At 46.3% G+C, this 20,926-nt stretch overlaps 3 protein-coding genes across 4 annotated transcripts in view; 1 reads left to right on the top strand and 2 right to left on the bottom strand.

Moving 5' to 3' along the window:
- The window catches only part of LOC143775768 (uncharacterized), a 53,213-nt gene extending 44,297 nt beyond the window's left edge, over positions 1–8,916 (bottom strand). Inside the window, exon 1 of the mRNA XM_077264294.1 lies at positions 8,878–8,916. The gene's annotated coding sequence lies outside the window, so the exon portion shown is untranslated. The remainder of the gene's footprint in view (positions 1–8,877) is intronic.
- On the bottom strand, positions 736–3,526 carry LOC143773608 (uncharacterized). Its single transcript, XM_077261005.1, has 3 exons — positions 2,520–3,526; positions 2,208–2,364; positions 736–2,091 (listed from the first exon to the last, which is right to left on the bottom strand). The coding sequence occupies exons 1-3, from the start codon at positions 2,566–2,568 to the stop codon at positions 1,665–1,667; spliced, it is 633 nt and encodes a 210-aa protein (XP_077117120.1). The 5' UTR covers positions 2,569–3,526; the 3' UTR covers positions 736–1,664.
- Positions 8,917–9,078: 162 nt separating the features above from the next.
- The window catches only part of CHKB (choline kinase beta), a 39,592-nt gene continuing 27,744 nt past the window's right edge, over positions 9,079–20,926 (top strand). Inside the window, exons 1-4 of one of the 2 annotated variants that reach the window (XM_077264293.1) lie at positions 9,079–9,506; positions 15,678–15,786; positions 17,461–17,574; positions 18,216–18,349. In XM_077264293.1, coding sequence (XP_077120408.1) covers positions 9,346–9,506; positions 15,678–15,786; positions 17,461–17,574; positions 18,216–18,349 — 518 coding nt within the window. In that variant the 5' untranslated portion in view covers positions 9,079–9,345. The remainder of the gene's footprint in view (positions 9,507–15,677; positions 15,787–17,460; positions 17,575–18,215; positions 18,350–20,926) is intronic. The other variant, XM_077264292.1, reaches the window with a different exon arrangement.

The following is a 20,926-nucleotide window of genomic DNA, read 5'->3' as shown; positions in this document are numbered from 1 at the left end:
TTCACAATGCCATGCTCTTCCAGAGGTTTCTGTAGGACGCTGACTATCCAACAAGTTTGGGCATGTCAACTGAATGGAAAAAGAAACTAAACCAAAAGTGAAACCAAGCTAGAAGTGTGGAATTAAAGGGGCAGTATGAACAAAATGTGGAGGCTATTAATAGTTTATACAATTAAGACATGCTGCTTTTAAACACCTACCTATTGCCATATAGTAAAACAAAAAAGATTTTTACTTACTTTGGGGTCCCCCCCTCACCCTGGCGTTAGATCGTTGCCCCTAGTTTTGTCCGTGTAACTATGGGCGCACATGCGCACTGCTCTCACTTCTCATTTTAATCGTGATTTATATTAAAAAAAACCTTTTGATTTAAATCAGTGATTTAAATCATGATTAAAATCATGATTTAAATCGATCCGATTTAAATAGAAAAAAATCTTTTGATTTAAATCGGCGTGATTTAAATCAATCCACCCTGGAAAGAAGAGATTATGGAGATAATACAAGTATACATTTTTTGGCCCACCTCATATCTCTATACTAAAGACACACAAAACTGCAGTCTTTTTTTTTTTTATAACTACTGGAGATATGATGTGGCCTAAAAATAAAGTGTGTGTGGCGAAGTTTCTTATTTGGCGCACGGCGTGTGCTGCGGGTGGCGGAAGACACAATAAACTAAACATAATTGGGGCAAATCAAGTTTTTTATTTTTTAACAACCCAAAAATTTAACTGCGCCGGCTTGGGGTAGTGTGATGTAAACAGGGGGTGTGAAGCACTGAGACCTGGCTAACCGTGGACGACGCAGAGGTGGCAGGAGAAGGGGCAATGAAACTAGTAGGGTCTGGAAGTTCGGGGATGGGGCTTGACACATGAGAGGCTTGAGACTCACTGGAAGGGTGAGACAAACCTGACATTACAGACACATTGGGAGGTGAAGGGGGAGGAATACTAAGAGTCCTCTGGTTTTTTTTTGTGCTTTTTTGGGGGGTTTGCCGGGTTCTGGGAAGCCTTGCTGGGCTCATATGGCGTGGCGTAGTGGTGGGTGACCTGTCAGGGTCCGGCTGCACCATGACAGAGTCCATAGTGCTCGTAGAGCGTGCAGCCATACCAGAGTCCATAGTGCTCGCCAGAGTCCATAGTGCTCGTAGAGCGTGCAGCCATGCCAGAGTCCATAGTGCTTGTAGAGCGTAAGGCCATGCCAGGGTCCTGCTGCATCGTGGTGGTGGCGGTACGGAAGGCCATGTCAGGGTCCTGCTGCATCGTGGTGGTGGCGGTACGGAAGGCCATGCCAGGGTCCTGCTGCATCGTGGTGGTGGCGGTACGGAAGGCCATGCCAGGGTCCTGCTGCATCGTGGTGGTGGCGGTACGGAAGGCCATGCCAGGGTCCTGCTGCATCGTGGTGTCAGTGGAGGAGGTCCAAGCAGGAGCAGCGGTTGTCATGGTGGTGGGATGTCCAACTGCACTCGGCATGGTGGTGGTGCTGTAGTGGTGTCCGGCAGTGCTAGGAATTGAGGTGGCCGTGCAGTGGTATGCGGCAGAGGTCGGCATTGTGGTTAATCGTGACAGTGAAGGCACAGGTGGATATGCTGACACTGTCTGCTGGAAATACCGACTCTGCTCCATAGCCTGCATGTAAGCAGCATTGCAGGCCTGCATGACTCAGCTGGAGATCAGGAGTAAGGTGTTCCGACATGCCCTGCTCAATTTGGTTAAAAAAAAATGATGTGCTGGCCTCTGGAGGTCGGCTTTCACTTGGTCAAGGTTTTTGGTGACCTCCTGGATACGTGCATTCAAGAGGTTATGTGAAATATCCATTCGGTCACCCAAAGCCTTGATTGCTTCGTGTAAAACCGAGCTCAAGTGCAAAAACTCAGGCATGAGTGTCCTGTCCGATGCCCTCTGCCGCTGCTGGGAAGAGCCCAAAAATAAAAGGGGCAGTGGAAGAGGACTGCGAAAGGGGAAGACCTGGTCTCCAGTTAGTGTGGAAGGCCCACTTGCTGCAGCGCTGCTGGATGGCTGGGACAGGTCCGTGGCTGTCGGATGAAGGACCGCTCCAGAACCTGGGCCAACAGTTGTGCTCCATGTGCTGGGAAAAAAGGAAAAAGAAAATACCAAAAAATAACCAGACGCAAAATCCTGTGGAATAGAAAAATACAGATTATGGCAATAGAATACAACCTAATGCACGTGATAAATACTTACGTTCTCTGGGCAAGGAACGGTCTTAAAAATGCCAGAACTCGATGGTATTTGTATTTTCTGATCCTTGCTCCTGAACCACTGGGAACACGGCTCTCTTGACGCAGGTCCTTGTTGAAGCGGTCCTTCATCGAACGCCAACGTGTTTTGACTTTGGCCACTGTTAAAAAAAATAAATAAATGGTCAGAAGAAGGACTTTTGGCCACGCTCACAACTGTGTGATGAGAGAAACTCCTGAGAGTTTCTGTCATCACACACAGTCGAGTGAGCACGGCCAAGGTCTCTGCTGCTTCACACTGCAGTGCAATACTTACCAAATGCATTTCGGACCCGAGTCGGGGCGTTGTCCCAGCCATCCCACATCTCTTTGGCCACCTCATTCCATAGGCGCCGGATCGTGACGTTGTTTGAGTGCAGTGGATCCCGGGTGTCCCACAATGGGACTCGCTCCTGGACCAGGGAGATGAGGAGGTCATTTTCAATTAGGTCATCCTCCCGTTGTGGAACCTAAAAATTAATAAAAAGTCATTAAAGTTTAGTGAATTAACATAAGGAAAAAAAAAAGAAAAAAAGATGCTGAGAAATGGCATGAATAGGAAAGTCAACATACAAAAGGATTCCAGAAAAAAAAAAAGTTAAGAAATAGGAATGGAAAGAAAAGCAGATTCAAGATTACACTGAGGATACAGTAAACAGTCAGCCTTGTATACGTACCCTCTGCCGTCTTTCCACCCGACCTTGAGTCCACTGCTCCTGCCCAGTTTGTGCTGCAGTTGAGGAAGAGCTCTAAAAAAGTGAAAAATTCAAATTGTCACATGTGTAGATGTGACAGTGAATACTTACCAATCTGATGAGGCAAGTACTCACCTCACTGACATACTCGACTTCCGACTGCCCAGGACGAAACTCCTCATCAGAAGAAGAAGCAGAAGACATTCTGATGCATGTAGAAAGAAAGAAATGCAAGAATTTAGGACATGTAGAGACAGAAAATAGAAAATAAAGGCATTGGCTAGGATATACTCACATTGTTCAGGGTCTTGTTTTCCTCCAAGATGTAGCCTGTGTCTCGTCTGCTTCAGTGTCTGCTGAGTAGTGACCTGCAAATGTCCACTCCCTCCCTTTATCACCTTGTATGTGGGGGGTGGCTTATCAGTGTCTAGACATGTTTTTCTCTTTTGAAACACATGCGTTCACATAGACAGCAATGCGGTTTTTTGCCGCAATCCTTGCGCAATCGACCGCATGCGTTTCAAGGCGGCAAATTGACGCCTCTAAAAATTACTACATGTTGCATTTCCGCGCCAAGCCGCAAACGACGCATGCGTCTTCAAACTGCTGTACAGAATCCCAGAGTGCCTATCAGCCATATCCTCCTTCTTCTCCTCTCGCTTCCTCAAACTCAATGTGGACAAATCTGAACTCATCATCTTTCCTCCATCTCACAGATCTTCCTTACCTGACCTATCTATCGCAATCAATGACATCATGCTTTACCCTGTACTGGAAGTCCGCTGCCTCGGAGTAACCTTCGACTCTGGCCTGTCCTTCAAACCGCACATCCAAGCTCTTTCCACCTCCTGTCGCCTCTAGCTCAAAAATATCTCCAGAATCCGTCCTTTCCTCAACCTTCAATCTACTAAAATGCTTGTGCATGCCCTCATCTCCCGCCTTGACTACTGCAACATCCTTTTCTGTGGCCTCCCTGCTAACACCCTTGCACCTTTCCAGTCCATCCTTAACCCCTTCCCGACCCATGACGCCACGTAGGCGTCATGAAAACCTGTGCCAATCTGACCCATGACGCCTATGTGGCGTCATGGAATGATCGCGTCCCTGCAGATCGGATGAAAGGGTTAACTCCAATTTCACCCGATCTTCAGGGACAGGGGGAGTGGTACTTCAGCCCAGGGGGGGTGGCTTCATCCCCCCGTGGCTACGATTGCTCTGATTGGCTGTTGAAAGTGAAACTGCCAATCAGAGCGATTTGTAATATTTCACCTAAAAAACTGGTGAAATATTACAATCCAGCCATGGCCGATGCTGCAATATCATCGGCCATGGCTGGAAACACTTATGTACCCCCCACCACCACCACCGATCTCCTCCCCGGTCCTCCGTCCGGTGCTCCGCTCCCCTCCGTCGTCCTGCCCGCTCCCCCGTCCTCCTGCCCGCTCCCCCCGTGCTCCGATGCCACCCCCCGTCCTCCGATCCACCCCCCATGCTCAGATCCCCCCCCTCATACTTACCGGGCCTCCCGGTGTCCGTCCGTCTTCTCCATGGGCGCCGCCATCTTCCAAAATAGCGGGCGCATGCGCAGTGCGCCCGCCGAATCTGCCGGCCAGCAGATTCGTTCCAGGTATATTTTGATCACTGAGATATAACCTATCACAGTGATCAAAATAAAAAAAATAGTAAATGACCCCCCCTTTATCACCCCCATAGGTAGGGACAATAATAAAAAAAACTCACTAGGGTTAGGGTTAGAACTAGGGTTAGGGGTAGGGTTAGGGGTAGGGCATGTGCACACAGTGCGGATTTGGCTGCGGATCCGCAGCGGATTGGCCGCGGATCCGCAGCGGATTGGCCGCTGCGAATTCGTAGCAGTTTTCCATCAGGTTTACAGTACCATGTACACCTATGGAAAACAAAATTCGCTGTGCCCATGGTGCGGAAAATACCGTGCGGAAACGCTGCGTTGTATTTTCCGCAGCATGTCAATTTTGTGCGGATTCCGCAGCGTTTTACACCTGTTCCTCACTAGGAATCCGCAGGTGAAATCCGCACAAAAAAACACTGGAAATCCGCAGGTAAAACGCAGTGCCTTTTACCTGCGGATTTTTCAAAAATTGTGCGGAAAAATCTCACACGAATCCGCAACGTGGGCACATAGCCTTAGGGTTGGAATTAGAGTTAGGGTTGGAATTAGGGCTAGGGTTGGAAATAGGGTTAAGATTAGGCTTGTGGTTAGGGTTACGGATAGGGTTAGGGGTGTGTTGGGGTTACAGTTGTGGTTAGGGTTGGGATTAGGGTTAGGGTTGGGATTAGGGTTACGGGTGTGTTGGGGTTAGGGTTGTGGTTAGGGGTGTGTTGGGGTTAGGGTTGTGATTAGGGTTATGGCTACAGTTGGGATTAGGGTTAGGGGTGTGTTGGGGTTAGTGTTGAAGTTAGAATTGAGGGGTTTCCATTGTTTAGGCACATCAGGGGTCTCCAAACGCAACATGGCGCCACCATTGATTCCAGCCAATCTTGCGTTCAAAAAGTCAAATGGTGCTCCCTCCCTTCCAAGCCCCGACGTGCGCACAAACAGTGGTTTACCCCCACATATGGGGTACCAGCATACTCAGGACAAACTGGGGAACAACTATTGGGGTCCAATTTCTCCTGTTACCCTTGCAAAAATAAAAAATTACTTGCTAAAACATAATTTTTGAGGAAAGAAAAATGATTTTTTATTTTCACGGCTCTGCGTTGTAAACTTCTGTGAAGCACTTGGGGGTTGAACGTGCTCACCACACATCTAGATAAGTTCCTTGGGGGGTCTAGTTTCCAAAATGGGGTCACTTGTGGGGGTTTCCATTGTTTAGGCACATCAGGGGTCTCCAAACGCAACATGGCGCCACCATTGATTCCAGCCAATCTTGCGTTCAAAAAGTCAAATGGTGCTCCCTCCCTTCCAAGCCCCAACGTGCGCACAAACAGTGGTTTACCCCCACATATGGGGTACCAGCATACTCAGGACAAACTGGGGAACAACTATTGGGGTCCAATTTCTCCTGTTACCCTTGCAAAAATAAAAAATTACTTGCTAAAACATAATTTTTGAGGAAAGAAAAATGATTTTTTATTTTCACGGCTCTGCGTTGTAAACTTCTGTGAAGCACTTGGGGGTTGAACGTGCTCACCACACATCTAGATAAGTTCCTTGGGGGGTCTAGTTTCCAAAATGGGGTCACTTGTGGGGGTTTCTATTGTTTAGGCACATCAGGGGCTCTGCAAACGTAACATGATGCCCGCAGACCATTCCATCAAAGTCTGCATTCCAAAACGTCACTACTTCCCTTCCGAGCCCCGGCATGTGCCCAAACAGTGGTTTACACCCACATAAGGGGTATCATCGTACTCAGGAGAAACTGGACAACAACTTTTGGGGTCAAATTTCTCCTGTTACCCTTGGGAAAATTAAAAAATTTTGGGCTAAAAAAATATTTTTGAGGAAAGAAAACATTTATTATTTTCACGGCTCGGCGTTATAAACTTCTGTGAAGCACTTGGGGGTTCAAAGTGCTCACCACACATCTAGATAAGTTCCCTTGGGGGTCTAGTTTCCAAAATAGGGTCACTTGTGGGGAGTTCCTACTGTTTAGGCACATCAGGGGCTCTGCAAACGCAGCGTGACACCCGCAGAGCATTCCATCAAAGTCTGCATTTCAAAACGTAACTACTTCCCTTCCGAACCCTGGCATGTGCCCAAACAGTGGTTTACCCCCACATATGGGGTATCAGCGTACTCAGGAGAAACTGGACAACAACTTTTGGAGTCCAATTTCTCCTGTTATCCTTGGGAAAATAAAAAATTGTGGGCTAAAAAATCATTTTTGAGAAAAGAAAAATTATTTTTTATTTTCATGGCTCTGCGTTACAAACTTCTGTGAAGCACTTGGGGGTTCAAAGTGCTCACCACACATCTAGATTAGTTGCTTGGAGGTCTAGTTTCCAAAATGGGGTCACTTGTGGGGGAGCTCCAATGTTTAGGCACACAGGGGCTCTCCAAACACGACATGGGGTCCGCTAAAGATTGGAGCCAATTTTTCATTCAAAAAGTCAAATGGCGCTCCTTCCCTTCCGAGCCCTGCTGTGCACCCAAACAGTGGTTTACCCCCATATATGAGGTATCAGCGTACTCAGGACAAATTGGACAACAACGTTCGCGGTTCAGTTTCTCCTTTTACCCTTGGGAAAATAAAAATATTGTTGCTAAAAGATCATTTTTGTGACTAAAAAGTTAAATGTTCATTTTTTACTTCCATGTTGCTTCTGCTGCTGTGAAAGACCTGAAGGGTTAATAAACTTCTTGAATGTGGTTTTGAGCACCTTGAGGGGTGCAGTTTTTAGAATGGTGTCACTTTTGGGTATTTTCAGCCATATAGAACCCTCAAACTGACTTCAAATGTGAGGTGGTCCCTAAAAAAATGGTTTTGTAAATTTTGTTGTACAAATGAGAAATCACTGGTCAAATTTTAACCCTTATAACTTCCTAGCAAAAAAAAAAAAAAATTTGTTTCCAAAATTGTGCTGATGTAAAGTAGACATGTGGGAAATGTTATTTATTAACTATTTTGTGTCACATAACTCTCTGGTTTAACAGAATAAAAATTCAAAATGTGAAAATTGTGAAATTTTCAAAATTTTCGCCAAATTTCCATTTTTTTCACAAATAAACTCAGAAATTATCGACCTAAATTTACCACTAACATGAAGCCAAATATGTCACGAAAAAACACTCTCAGAATGGCTAGGATCCGTTGAAGCGTTCCTGAGTTATTACCTCATAAAGGGACACTGGTCAGAATTGCAAAAAACGGCCAGGTCATTAAGGTCAAAATGGGCTGGGTCATGAAGGGGTTAACTCTGCTCCCCGACTAATCCATCTCTCTCCTGTTACTCCTCCGCTTCCCCCTCTGCAAATCTCTTCACTGGCTCCCATTCCCTCAGCGTATCCAGTTCAAATTACTAATACTGACCTACAAAGTCATCCATAACCTGTCTCCTCCATATATCTCTGAACTAATCTCCCGATATCTTCCCTCACGTAATCTCTGGTCATCCCAAGACCTCCTTCTCTCCTCCACACTTATTCGCTCCTCATCCAATCGCCTCCAAGACCTCCCGAATATACCCCATCCTCTGGAACTCTCTGCCCCAACACGTCCGGATATCCACCACATTCGGATCCTTCAGACGGAGCCTGAAAACCCACCCTTCCGGAAAGCCTACAGCCCGCACTGACCCCTCTGCCTCCTCACCACTACTGAAGCTACCGCCTCACCAACACCGAAGCTCCTGCAACCCCCAACCTACTGTCTCCTTCCCCACCATCCTGTAGAATGTAAGCCCGCAAGGGCAGGGTCCTCGCCCCTCTGTATCAGTCTGTAATTATTAGTTTGCTTACTGTAAGTGATATCTGTAACTTGTATGTAACCCCTTCTCATGTACAGCACCATGCAATCAATGGTGCTATATAAATAAATAATAACGCGGCAAAACACGATAAAAAAACGCATGCGTCCCTAATGTTAAATATAGGAATACACAACGCATGTGGATATATGCGGTAGAAACGCTGCGGACACAACCGCAAATGTGAAAGCGGCCTTAGCTGGGTAAGGGACCACTCACATATCTCCCCTATACACTACCAGCAGCACAGGTGATCGCTTCCCGGCACCTAGTCTGTACACGGATATGACAATAACCTGTACAGAATGGCTCATCGCTTCCTCAGACACACTGACATTCTGGAAGGTATGTGGAACTACAAGTCCAGCCTACCCTGCTAGCTATACGTATATGGTGTCTATGGCGACACACAAGTCATGCGGGTGAACGCCTCTGGAGCCCGCCGCTAGGAAACTGGACAGTAGACACTGTAATAGAACGCGTCATCCTCACCTTACAGTATGGAAATCTCCCGCCAAAGCAAGAAGCCTCGCGATGACACGCAGAAGGGGCGTGGCTTGCCTTTACACGTCCTTACACATCAAGTCTTCAATAAAATGGCGGCGGCAGAGGCAGACAGAGTCTGAGGTTGGAGTATATAATAAGTTAGCTGAGCAGACGTCACGTGACGTCTTAAGGCGTCATTATTGCCTGGTGTTCAGTGGAGCCTGCGGAGAAGTGGGCGGGTCCGCGCTCTGATTGGATGCAATAGATGTCTCCAGATAGAATAGCCCTACAGGATGCCGGCAGTCATAGTGTCAGCGCCGTGATCAGCGCCCGTGCCGCCCCGGGGGCGGGTAGAATAGCTGGCAGTGCCCGGCATGCCCTGGGTGGCGGGCACAGCAGATGGGGTGACTGCAGTGTGGTGTCCTATTACCGGCAGTGACTGACGCCGGCACAGCTGGCACTACTGCGCGCACCATGGCCTCAGCTAACGGGGCGCCGGTGCCGCTGTCCCCGGGAGGGCGCCGCCTGGAGCTGAGCGAGCAGCTGCCCAGGAGAGCGCACGCCCTGTGCCGGGAGTACCTCCGGGGAGCGTGGCGGAGCATCAGCCCGGAGCAGATGAGGGTGTCTGTGGTCAGGTAACAGCCGGGGGCAGGGGGAGCGCCGCCATGTGGGGGTCCTCCGCCATGTGGGGGTCCTCATCCGGGTCACTAGTAGCGCCGTGCTCACTGTGCGAATGTGGGGTCTGTAGCACATTAACTGTATAAATGCTGGCCGTTTCTCTGCTTACTAATAGTATGTATATATATATATATATATATATATCTATCCGCAGCGCTGCATATAGCCCAGCCGTCATGACATCTGTCATAGGTGTCCTACCTTTATAATAGAGGGTGCCATGACAGTGTGAGCCAAGCCTTGGGGCGCGCTGAGCCCCAGCGATAAAATCAGCTACATAGCGGCCAGTCGGATGGCGTTTAGTTGCCCGATTACACAGGCCGGCCGCTCTTCAGTGTGCCCAGGACAGGTGCACATAGTTTAGGCTGTGTGCTCACGCTGCGGGTCCCCAGCAGTTTCCCATGCGCTTACAGTACAATATAAACCTATGGGAAACGCAATCCGCAGTGCCCATGCTGCAGAAAAAAACACGCGGAAACGCAGCAGTTTACATTCCGCAGCATGTCACTTCTTTGTGCGGAATCCGCAGCGGTTTACACCTGCTCCAATAGAAAACCGCAGGTGGAATCCGCACAAAAACCGCGGTAAATCCGCAGGAAAAAAGCAGTGCTATTGCCCTGCGGATTTATCAAATCCGCTGCGGAAAAATCCGCAGTGGACCTTTCTACGTTTGCACATACCCTTACTATACACAGACCGCCAAAATACTCAGCAGCACATGTCCTGATCATACACGATATGCTGCCGAGAATGATGGAGCTGTAAACGGAATCTCTCGCCAGGTTTTGCCACCCTGGGGTGCGACGCCTCTTACACTACTAGGGTATATGCCCATTTTGCTTCTATCTTGGGTATAGTCTATATAGGTAAGGGGCGGCTGCTGCAGGGGTTAATGGGAAAGTGTTAGCTCATTCGCCCCCACTTGTAGACAAGGTGCGGGGCTTGTTTTTGAGTGGTCGACTACCATCGTGCCGTAGCAGTCATGGCGACTATTCCGGATCTCTGCACCACAGAGAAGCTGCCTGTTATTCTGTAGGTGTGCCAGTGTTATATAAGGGTAAATGATGGTGGTCCGTTCCTGGCGCTGGAGAGAGGACGGAGGGCGACATCTGCCAGTCACAGGCTCCTAGTCCTCGTCCTCCTTCCTATCTCTGACCTTTCACAGTGGTGGAGAGTCAGGCTTGACGTCACCCTCTGGTTACATGGCAAGTACAAAGTTAACTGATTATTGTGCTATGTTGTATACGTGTCTCCTGACCTGCTGTAAACCGAACTCTTAAAGAAGCACTGCTCCTCCTCCCATCAAAGTGTTTATCCTCTTAAAGGGAACCTGTCACCACGTTTTTGGAAGATGGGATAAAAATAGCGTTAAATAGGGGCAGAGGTGGGCGTTACATTAGTGTGTGTGTTATGCGTTTATTACCCACCTAAGTTGCCGAAATAACTTTGCAAAGTCTCCGTTTTCGCCTGTCAATCAGGCTGGTCTGGTCAAAAGGGCGTTGTCTTCCCCCAGATTTTGCGTAGTTTTCCGTTGGTGGCGTAGTGGTGTGCGCATGCCCAAAGTCCGGAATCCTCTTCCAGGGGATTTAAAATAGCGCGGTGTTCGTTATTGCATTGGTGATCGGTGGGCGCGGCCATCTTCCTTTGGCCGCGCGTGCGCAGAAGCGGCGCTCTGCTGGCCGCGGCTTCAGGAAAATGGCCGCCGCGATATCCATCTGCGCACGCGCGGCATCCCGCGGCCATTTTCCTGAAGCCGCGGCCAGCAGAGCGCCGCTTCTGCGCACGCGCGGCCAAAGGAAGATGGCCGCGCCCACCGATCACCAATGCAATAACGAACACCGCGCTATTTTAAATCCCCTGGAAGAGGATTCCGGACTTTGGGCATGCGCACACCACTACGCCACCAACGGAAAACTACGCCAAATCTGGGTGAAGACACCACGCCCATGTGACCTGACCAGCCTGATTGACAGGCGAAAACGGAGACTTTGCAAAGTTATTTCGGCAACTTAGGTGGGTAATAAACGCATAACACACACACTAATGTAACGCCCACCTCTGCCCCTATTTAACGCTATTTTTATCCCATCTTCCAAAAACGTGGTGACAGGTTCCCTTTAATATATTCCAGTCATCATATTATATGGCACTGTGTACTTGCAATTTCTCATTTTGCTTTTCTACCCATTTAGTTATTCTCTTTTCCATTAGGTCTGTGACTTCACGTGATTAAAAGCTGACTAGCTGAATCCTTCTAAGCTCCATGTAGAAACAGGAGGTCAATTTTCTCTGTGCGAGTCACTAGTCACTGCCAACGTCCCTGGCGACGGGTGTTGGAGCTGCTGGGTCAGGAGTTGGAGGGGAAAGAAATGCAGGGACAAGGGACTTCCTGTAGAGCAGAGAAAGGAGAAGAATTTGCTGGGTAGAAAGATAAAATGAGCAATTGCAAGTACACAGTGCTATATAATGATGATTGCAATATATTCCGAAGATAAAGGCTATGATGGGAGGGTTTTGTTAATGACTTTGCTAAGGTGGGAGCGGTAAATGGCAGAATCTCGCCTGTCCTTAATTGCACAAGAAGCCAATAGTGCAGATCAGGTGGCACAATATGCGGCACCAACCCTAAGCCTGGCACTGTGATGCTGGTGTGCACTGGTATAGGGGGAGCAGTGGGACGTATGTCTGATTTATATTGGACCTGACGGAGAAACACGGGCAGCCTGAATCAAGAGACAGGCTGTGATTTACACTGAAGAGCTGCGGTCTTTCAGAGAAATCATGCCTGTAAAACCTGACCAGGGAACGTGCATCTGGCCACAGTGACTGGTCCCGGAGGCGGGTCCCAAGCATCTTCTCCCCACCCCCATCTCACAGACTGACATATTGAAATGGACCAATCATATGTCACTTCTTCATGTTCTTGTGCTCCGAGGTTTGCCATTCCAGCCTTTTTTTCTGTGTGCTCCTCAGCAGTAACATGAACTCCTCTTCTCAAGGTCATCGGGGAGGTGGTGATGAATTGCTGACAATGTCATATGGCAGCTAAAGGCGATGCAGCCTGCATATTGCTGGCCTGCTCCCCAGACCACATACACATGTGCAAACCAAACCATGACCAAAGTACATACTGTCACTACTTCGGACATCTAAAAGCAGTAGTTGATAGCATGGCCACCCTTGTCAGGTTGTGAACAGCTACGTTCTTTAGGAGCTCACTGCTCTTCTGCTGCCTTGTAGCCCAGGAGGGGGCACTACTGAGTGACATGGCAGCTTTTCTGTCCAATGCTGCATGCAAGGTCCACTCCAGCTTCAGTGCCAGTGTTCACAAGCTCGCCTGCACAGAAGCTGGATGAAGACACTGCCATTAGACAGGGTGGCCAAGGTACCCATAATGGCGTGAGGGCATGCGCAGGAGTACCTCACCACAGATCAGTTTGACGTGCATGGGAGGGGGTAGTATTGTAATGGAGAGGAGACCTAGATGTCTTCTGAGCACCGCACGCCCCAGAGCCTGGAAGAAATCATTAACATAAAGATTAAAAGTGCATTTCTCAACATCCAGACTGCAGCAATGAGGCATACAGGTAAGACTGGTTTAACCATTGTATTACCTGTATGCCCATAGGAATAGCTAGCTTAAAAGCATCCAGGGGATGACAGATTCCCTTTAAGGACTTTTGGTTAGCAGCACTTAGCGGATACTTGCCCTCTTAATTCCTAGGGAAGCAGTAATGGTGTACTTAAAGGGAATCTGACATTACTTAACTGTAAATATGGTTATACAGGATATAGAATGCTGAAAACAGTCCTCCCATGTGTGTCTCATATCGGCTGTGTTGTTGTTGTTGAGAAATCATCTTTTATCACTTTTTATATCCCGTACATACTTGTGTATAAGCCAAGATTTTCAGCACAATTTTTTTTTTTTTTGTGTGCTGAAAACGACCCCCTCGGCTTATACACGAGTCTGTTGTCCAGAACGCTGGCTTGGGAGGGGGAGCGGCATAGCAGTGGCAGGAGCCGGCAGCTGCGGCACCGTGACAGCCGCAGCCGCCGGCTAACACAAGACATCATACTCGCCCTCCATCGCTGCATCTCCGTTGTCTCTGCGGTTCTGGTTTCCTGTGCTGAGCGGTCACGTGGTACTGCTCATTAAGGTAATGAATATGCACGTGTCTACACTCCCATAAGCATGGAGTTGGAGCGCATATTCATTACCTTTATGAGCGGTACCACGTGACCACTGAGCAGAGGAGAGCTGCCGGGACAATGGAGATGCAGGTGCGATGACTGGGAGGGAGGGGGGCAATGTGAGCCATGCATACAACCAGGGGAAGGGGGGAGCTGAGCAATGCGGGACCGGGGGAGCCATGCATACAACAGGGATGCCACATGACAGTACAGGGGGAACCACGCATAGCAGGACCGGATGAGGGAACAATGCATACCCAGCTTATAATCGAGTCAATAAGCTTACCCAGTTTTCCGTGGCAAAAGTAGGTGCCTCGGCTTATACTCGGGTCGGCTTATACTAGAGTATATACGGTAAGTCGCCTCTTCCAGGCTCCAGGACAGATGATGCCTGGAGATAACTCTGCCTCCAGAGATTATTATAAATGAAGGAGGAGTTAACAATGTGTATTGTAATGGCCGCTCTCTGCTCTCCTGAAAACTGACAAGTCTGCAGGTTCCTCTCCGCTCCAGCTCACATACAGATAGGGCTGTAATATTGTTGCAATACAGCAGCACTCGGGGAGAAGCAAGGAATGTGTTTGCAAGGAGACAAATTTCACTTCTCCTGTTCTGTGTTGGTTACTTGTCTCACGCTGGTAACTCTCCCTTCATGTAAAATGAGCTCTGGAGGCAGAGCTTATCTTCCAGGCAACGTCCTCCTCATATCCCGGTTTATTGCCTGTACGCCCATATTAATAGTTTAGATAGGTCAAATATGGTGACAGATTCCCTTTAATCTTTCACACTCCTTCTGTATTTTCGGCCTACATTTTGCCATGTGTTTTTGTTCTGAAGTTGTAGTTACCTAATTTTAAGATCTTGCCATAAAATTCAACGAGTGTGTATTCTGTTTCTCTTGTGACTGGTTTTGCTGTCAGTTTATCAGCATATATATATATGTACGATAATGCACAAACATAGGCCCTGCTTCATCAAGACCTGCGTTATCACCAGTCTTGTTGAGCAGGCGTGCTGGAGTTAGAGGCTCCTACATCATTAAAGAAGCACTCCTCCTCCCATCAAAATTTGTATCCTCTTACTATATTTCAATCATCATATTATCTAGCACTGTGTACTTACAATTGCTCGTTTTACCTTTCTACCCAGCTAATTCTTTTCTTTTTCCATTAGGTCTACGATATCACGTGATTAAAAACTGACTAGCTGAATCCTTCTAAGCTCTATGTAGAAGCAGGAGGTCAATTTTTCTCTGCACAAGTCATGAGTCACTGCAAAAGTCTATGGGAGGGGCAGCAACTGAGTAAGGAGTTGAAGAGGGGAATGATAAATGCAGGGACAACAGACTTCTGGTTTCTATATAGAGAAGTTAGATGGGTAGAAAGGCAAAATGAGCAATTGTAAGTACACAGTGCTGTATAATATGATGACTGCAATATATTAATAGGACACAAAGTTTGATGGGGAGAGTGCTTCTTTAAGGGGTTATTCGTGAAAAGAGTAAACTTACTAAAGGAAATGTAACTAAATTCCTAAATACATTTAACTAGCTGATCGCCATAGTTTTGCTGAGGTCAGTAATCACTACAGAATTAAAATGGCCGCTAATTGCCACAGAATTTTAGCGCAGCCTGGAGTTGTGGCAAAATGTTGCTACTTTTCAAATATTTTTTATACCTTAATTCTGGTGTTAAAGTTTTGATGAAGCCGCCCCACAATGTTCCCTTTTGCACTCAGCGTATTTACACTTTAACAAAGTCAAATTCCAAACTGTCATTGAGAAGGTTTCTCGCAATGTTCTCCCTGGGCTGGCAAATTAACTAAGACTCGGTGGTGCATTGTGGATAAAGTCACCCGTAATCCACATGGTCACATGTGGTTCTTCAGAAGGATTTATTTGTGGTCCTGTTAACCGCTTCACTTCTGTGTTTCAGTGGCGGCCTCAGTAACCTGCTGTATAAGTGTAGTCTGGCAGACACCGTACAAACGCAATCCACAGAGCCACGTCAAGTGCTGCTGCGGCTTTATGGAGCCATTCTGCAGGTAATCTGTTTCTCGGGTGCATATTTTATAGTTCCAGGACAAATATATAAATAATATATACAGTACATAACTTTTTTTTTTTTTTTTTTTGTCTTAACATAAGGCTTTGTGCCCATGAAGAGTTTTTGTTGCTTCCAGTGAAGTGTATGTCATATCCCCCTCCCCCCTTCTTAACGCTAAATTGACTTGCGGTGCGTGATTCAGATCCACAACATGTCAATCTCTCTTGTGATTACTCTTGTTATGTGCAATTTTTTTCCCATAGACTTGGGTTAGATGTGGAAATACCGCACATGCGTCTTTAGTGTTTCCGCAATGGAAACGCGTCAAACGCATATAATCCACACGTGACTGTATCGGTAACGGTTTGTCAAAGCCAAATACCATGAAATATCAAAACAAATCCGCTATATTTAAAGCATGACACACCAAAGATGCATGTTAAAACAAGAAAACGTGCTCAAACGCAATGGTGAAAAACACATGTTACCTAATGGGTGCAGAAATGCTGCAACAGCAGAAACTCCTTGTGAGCACACAGCCTGAGCAGCTGATGGTTTTGAAAGCTGGTTGTATCTTATTAACAAATCGTTACCTCCACTTTTATAAGAAAATGATTACCGTACAATAATTTTTTAAATTTTCTGTATTGCTCTATTAGGAGTATTTTCTGATAACATGGAGCACCCGAAGACTGTGCTGCTAAAATATGCAGCGTCCAACATCATCTTCGCTATCGTCTTAAGTGCGTGCGTGAGTGAATGTTGTGCAATCCTACGATGCTCCCGCACTGAATACAGAAGTGTGGTTGCAGCAGGACGCTCTTTAGTGTATCCCACAGCACAGACTTTGGGTGGTCCGTGTTATCAGTAAAAGTTACAAACGCTCTTAGTGCAGGACTCTGCCTTATCAGTTTTCTAAGGCTACTTTCACACTAGCGTCGTGCACTGCATGTCGCAATGCGACGTTGCGACGTACCGACGCATACTGTGGAAGCGCCGCACAACGGGGGCAGCGGATGCTGTTTTTCAACGCATCCGCTGCCCCATTGTGAGGTGCGGGGAGGAGGGGGCGGAGTTCCGGCCGCGCATGCGCGGTCGGAAATGCTGGACACGACGCACCAAAAAACGTTACATGCAACGTTTTTTGGTGGCGATGGTCCGACGCAACCGTCGCACGACGGTTGCGACGTGTGGCAATGCGTCGCTAATGCAAGTCTATGGAGAAAAACCGCATCCTGCAAGCACTTTTGCAGGATTCATTTTTTCTACAAAACGACGCATAGCGACGTGCAGTGCACGACACTAGTGTGAAAGTAGCCTAAAAGGATAGGCACTAGTGATGAGTGAACATGCTCAGATAAGATCCTTTCCAAGCATGCGTGGGTGCTGAGTGTCTTCGGTGTGCTGGGAAAATGTTTGATTCCCCACGGCTGCATGTCTCGTGGCTGTTTGACAGATGCAACAGATTGCCTGTTTATTAGGCAATCCCCGCTTGTGTTGCGGCTGTCTAAGAGCCACGAAACATGCTGCCGCGGTGAATCAAGCATATTTTTCGAGCACGCTGAAGACTCTCAGCACCCGAGCATGCTTGGATAGGATCTTATCTGAACACGTTCACTCATCACTAGTAGGTATGCTTTAAATCTATCTTCTGCTTCTTTCTGTCTTGCAGGGTGTGGACTCTCTTGTCCTGGAGAGCGTAATGTTTGCCATCCTTGCTGAACGCTCTCTGGGTCCACATTTGTATGGTGTTTTTCCACAAGGCCGTCTGGAAGAATACATTCCGGTGAGAAGTGCTGGCTGGAAAGCACCAAATTTAGAATTGTTAATATACAAGTCTTTTCTGTAATTCTTCTACACAACATTCAGGTGTGACTATGTTCATACTGTATTTGGATGAGCTTGTTCGCCATGTGTAGCCATGAGTCCCCATGTACCATACCCATCCAATGGCTGACCTATGCCTCTGTATAGCAGGAGAGTAGCAAAGTGTGGTGTGAACAGAGCCTTAGCCTGCATTCATGTTTTACTAAGCAACAGCTTAGTCACTAAAACTGAACTTGGAATACTAATGCACAGCGTCAGACGTCTGTTCTAAAATATTACATAAATTTATAGTAATAGCACCCTCCAAAAAAACCAAATGAAAAGTAAACCTCGTTTAAAGTGATACTTTGGTACAAACCAGAAGCTTGAAAGAGCCGGCCATATGTTCATAATCCTTGGCATTAAACTGTATGAGATGCAGAACCTCCATTAACATGTCCCACCTGCTTCCTTCTTGTGGATCTGTCATAAATGGCTTCAGTGGTTAGAGTACCGGCTATAATATTTAATGAACAGGACTCTATTCACATGTGGTCATGTTTCCATCAGTTTATTGTATGTGATTGGGATCTAGATTCTCTCTCTATTTTGTTCCCTCAGAGTCGTAGACTGGTGACCCCAGAACTTAGTGTTCCTGAAATCTCTAGTGAGATCGCCCAGAAGCTGGCCAGATTCCACATGATGGAGATGCCATTCAACAAAGAACCGGTTTGGCTATTTAAGACTATGGAAAAGTACGTTCAACTTTTTGGTAATTTTTAGATTCTTTGTGACAAGCAGTTTTGTAGATAACCGCGCTCACTGTAAAACGCCCTATATGAGGGTACACTGAGTGTTTAGAATACTGAACTGTATGTGACACACAGAAAATATGTGCACAAGGTAATTCTAGTGTCTAAAAAATGGGCAGCTGGGTTTACCTATATTATTGGTGGATCCTGGCTCCTTCCGTATGGGGGGGGGGTAAACCTAAATAAACAACTGGTGTAATACAATAGGAGGTTGGTAGGCAGAAAGTGAAATATAAAACTCACAAAAATTAATACATATGCGTGGCCGAGAGACAAGGATTGTTATATCTCTCCCAATATTTCTGTCCGAAACAATAGGACAGTCTAGGAAACTCCCCAATAAATACAAAACAACAGAACGGAGTATACAAGTCCCAATACGCATTTTATTTAAAAATTGTATAATTTTATTTATATTATCAAAATATATAATTCAAACTGAGTAATCAAATATAAATACAATACATATAAATAACAGGATTAGTGGAGGAGGAAACACTATAATAGTGGCGGAGCGGATGACAACACCTATCACATCATATCACAAGGACTGCTATTGTGGGAGCCATAGTATGAAAAAAAAAAAAAAAAAAAAAGTTGCAACAGTGCAGGTTATATCACTAGCTAAAGTGCCATAGTGCCTACAGGACTCATCACCTCATATCATATAAAGCAGCTTACCCATTAGGTCTGAGATGTCTCACCACGCTCCACACACCACCCCCTTGACGCACGTTTCGCGGTCGCTTTCTCAAAAAGGGGTTTGAGAAAAACCCCTTTTTGAGAAAGCGACCGCGAAACGTGCGTCAAGGGGGTGGTGTGTGGAGCGTGGTGAGACATCTCAGACCTAATGGGTAAGCTGCTTTATATGATATGAGGTGATGAGTCCTGTAGGCACTATGGCACTTTAGCTAGTGATATAACCTGCACTGTTGCAACTTTTTTTTTTTTTTTTTTTTTCATACTATGGCTCCCACAATAGCAGTCCTTGTGATATGATGTGATAGGTGTTGTCATCCGCTCCGCCACTATTATAGTGTTTCCTCCTCCACTAATCCTGTTATTTATATGTATTGTATTTATATTTGATTACTCAGTTTGAATTATATATTTTGATAATATAAATAAAATTATACAATTTTTAAATAAAATGCGTATTGGGACTTGTATACTCCGTTCTGTTGTTTTGTAGAAAGTGAAATATGTCCGACCACAGGTGCAAAGAAGATGGCTACCGTGTCCTGAATAGTAATCCCAAATGGAGGGATCTCTAATGCGGCACTGTAGGAGTGTGCTGGGCAAGATTTGATATAAGTAGGAGACCTATTGTCTCCTTCCCCACAATCCTGTAGAATGTAAGGGCAGTGTCCTCACCCCTCTGTATCCGTCAGTAATTGTTAGTTTGTTTACTATAAGTGATATTTGTATTTTGATGTAACCCCTTCTCATGTACAGCACCATGGAATCAATGGTGCTATATAAATAAATAATAATACTAATAAAGTCTGTCCTTGAAGATGAAGTCTATCACTGTACGCTGTAGTGTATAACCGGGAAGCCCCGTCCACACGTTCCTGGTAAAACCATTCTTCTTTCTGGATCCGGCGTGTGATATCACTGGCTCCACAGTACAGTGGCCTGTAAGAGGCAAAAACATTCTTCAGGAAAGGAGAAAAATCATCTAAGGAAGAAGGAAAAGAGGATTTTTCCAGTGTATCTTTATCTTAGTTTATTAGCGATTGTATCACATCCACTTTCAATATATTTCCACATTCCCAGTAAATATTTGTAGGAAACCTAACTCGCGTAATGTGTTATCAGTTGCATCATTGACAGCACGGTCAAGGACCGTTGACATTTGCATTATTATTGACTTAAGGCTTGTCCCAAGATTTAAATGTTGGGCAAGTTATTGATGTTTTCAAATACATTACTTTTAAAAAGAAGAAAGCACTAAGCAGTTCTTTCCTCCGCTAGAACGCCATGCTGAGCTTCTGCTGTGGTCCCTGAATGCGACATGAAGTAGTCCAAGCTTTAACCGTTAAAGTCTGCATAGTTCTTCCTTCATCTTTTCCTTCTACTTTGACAGCGGCATTTAACAAGTACATCTGGCTGGAAATGCGCACATCGGTGACCCCCGTCACATGATCGTGGGTCATCGGTGCGTCCGCATATCAACCAGTGGTCTCCTGCAAACCTCTATGGTTGTTGATGCCAGATTGCTGTGAGCGCCACCCTGTGGTCGGCGCTCATAGCAATGCTGTAATTCAGCTACATAGGGGCGATCTGAGCATCGCTCCTATGTAGCAGAGCCGATCAGGTTATGCCAGCTATGAAGCATGGTAAAAGTAAAAAAAAAGTTTTAAAAAATCTGAAAAAAAATATATAAAAGTTCAAATCACCCCCCTTTTGCCCCATTTAAAATAAAACAATAAAAAAAACAAACCTACACATATTTGGTATCACCGCATTCAGAATCGCCCGATCTATCAATAATAAAAAAAATTAACCTAATCGCTA

Source organism: Ranitomeya variabilis, chromosome 5 (assembly GCF_051348905.1).
Source record: "Ranitomeya variabilis isolate aRanVar5 chromosome 5, aRanVar5.hap1, whole genome shotgun sequence".
NCBI classification, from domain to species: Eukaryota; Metazoa; Chordata; class Amphibia; order Anura; family Dendrobatidae; genus Ranitomeya; species Ranitomeya variabilis.
The sequence above is the reverse complement of the archived record's forward strand: the minus strand, read 5'-3'. Positions and strand labels throughout refer to the sequence as shown.

Excerpts from the sequence above, each read along its gene's own strand:
- LOC143773608 (XM_077261005.1), bottom strand. The coding sequence starts at position 2,568 with ATGTGGGATGGCTGGGACAACGCCCCGACTCGGGTCCGAAATGCATTT. Across the intron at positions 2,365-2,519 it reads TCGGGTCCGAAATGCATTTG|TGGCCAAAGTCAAAACACGT; the intron begins GTAAGTATTGCA and ends TTTTTTTAACAG. Across the intron at positions 2,092-2,207 it reads CCGTTCCTTGCCCAGAGAAC|CACATGGAGCACAACTGTTG; the intron begins GTAAGTATTTAT and ends CTTTTTTCCCAG.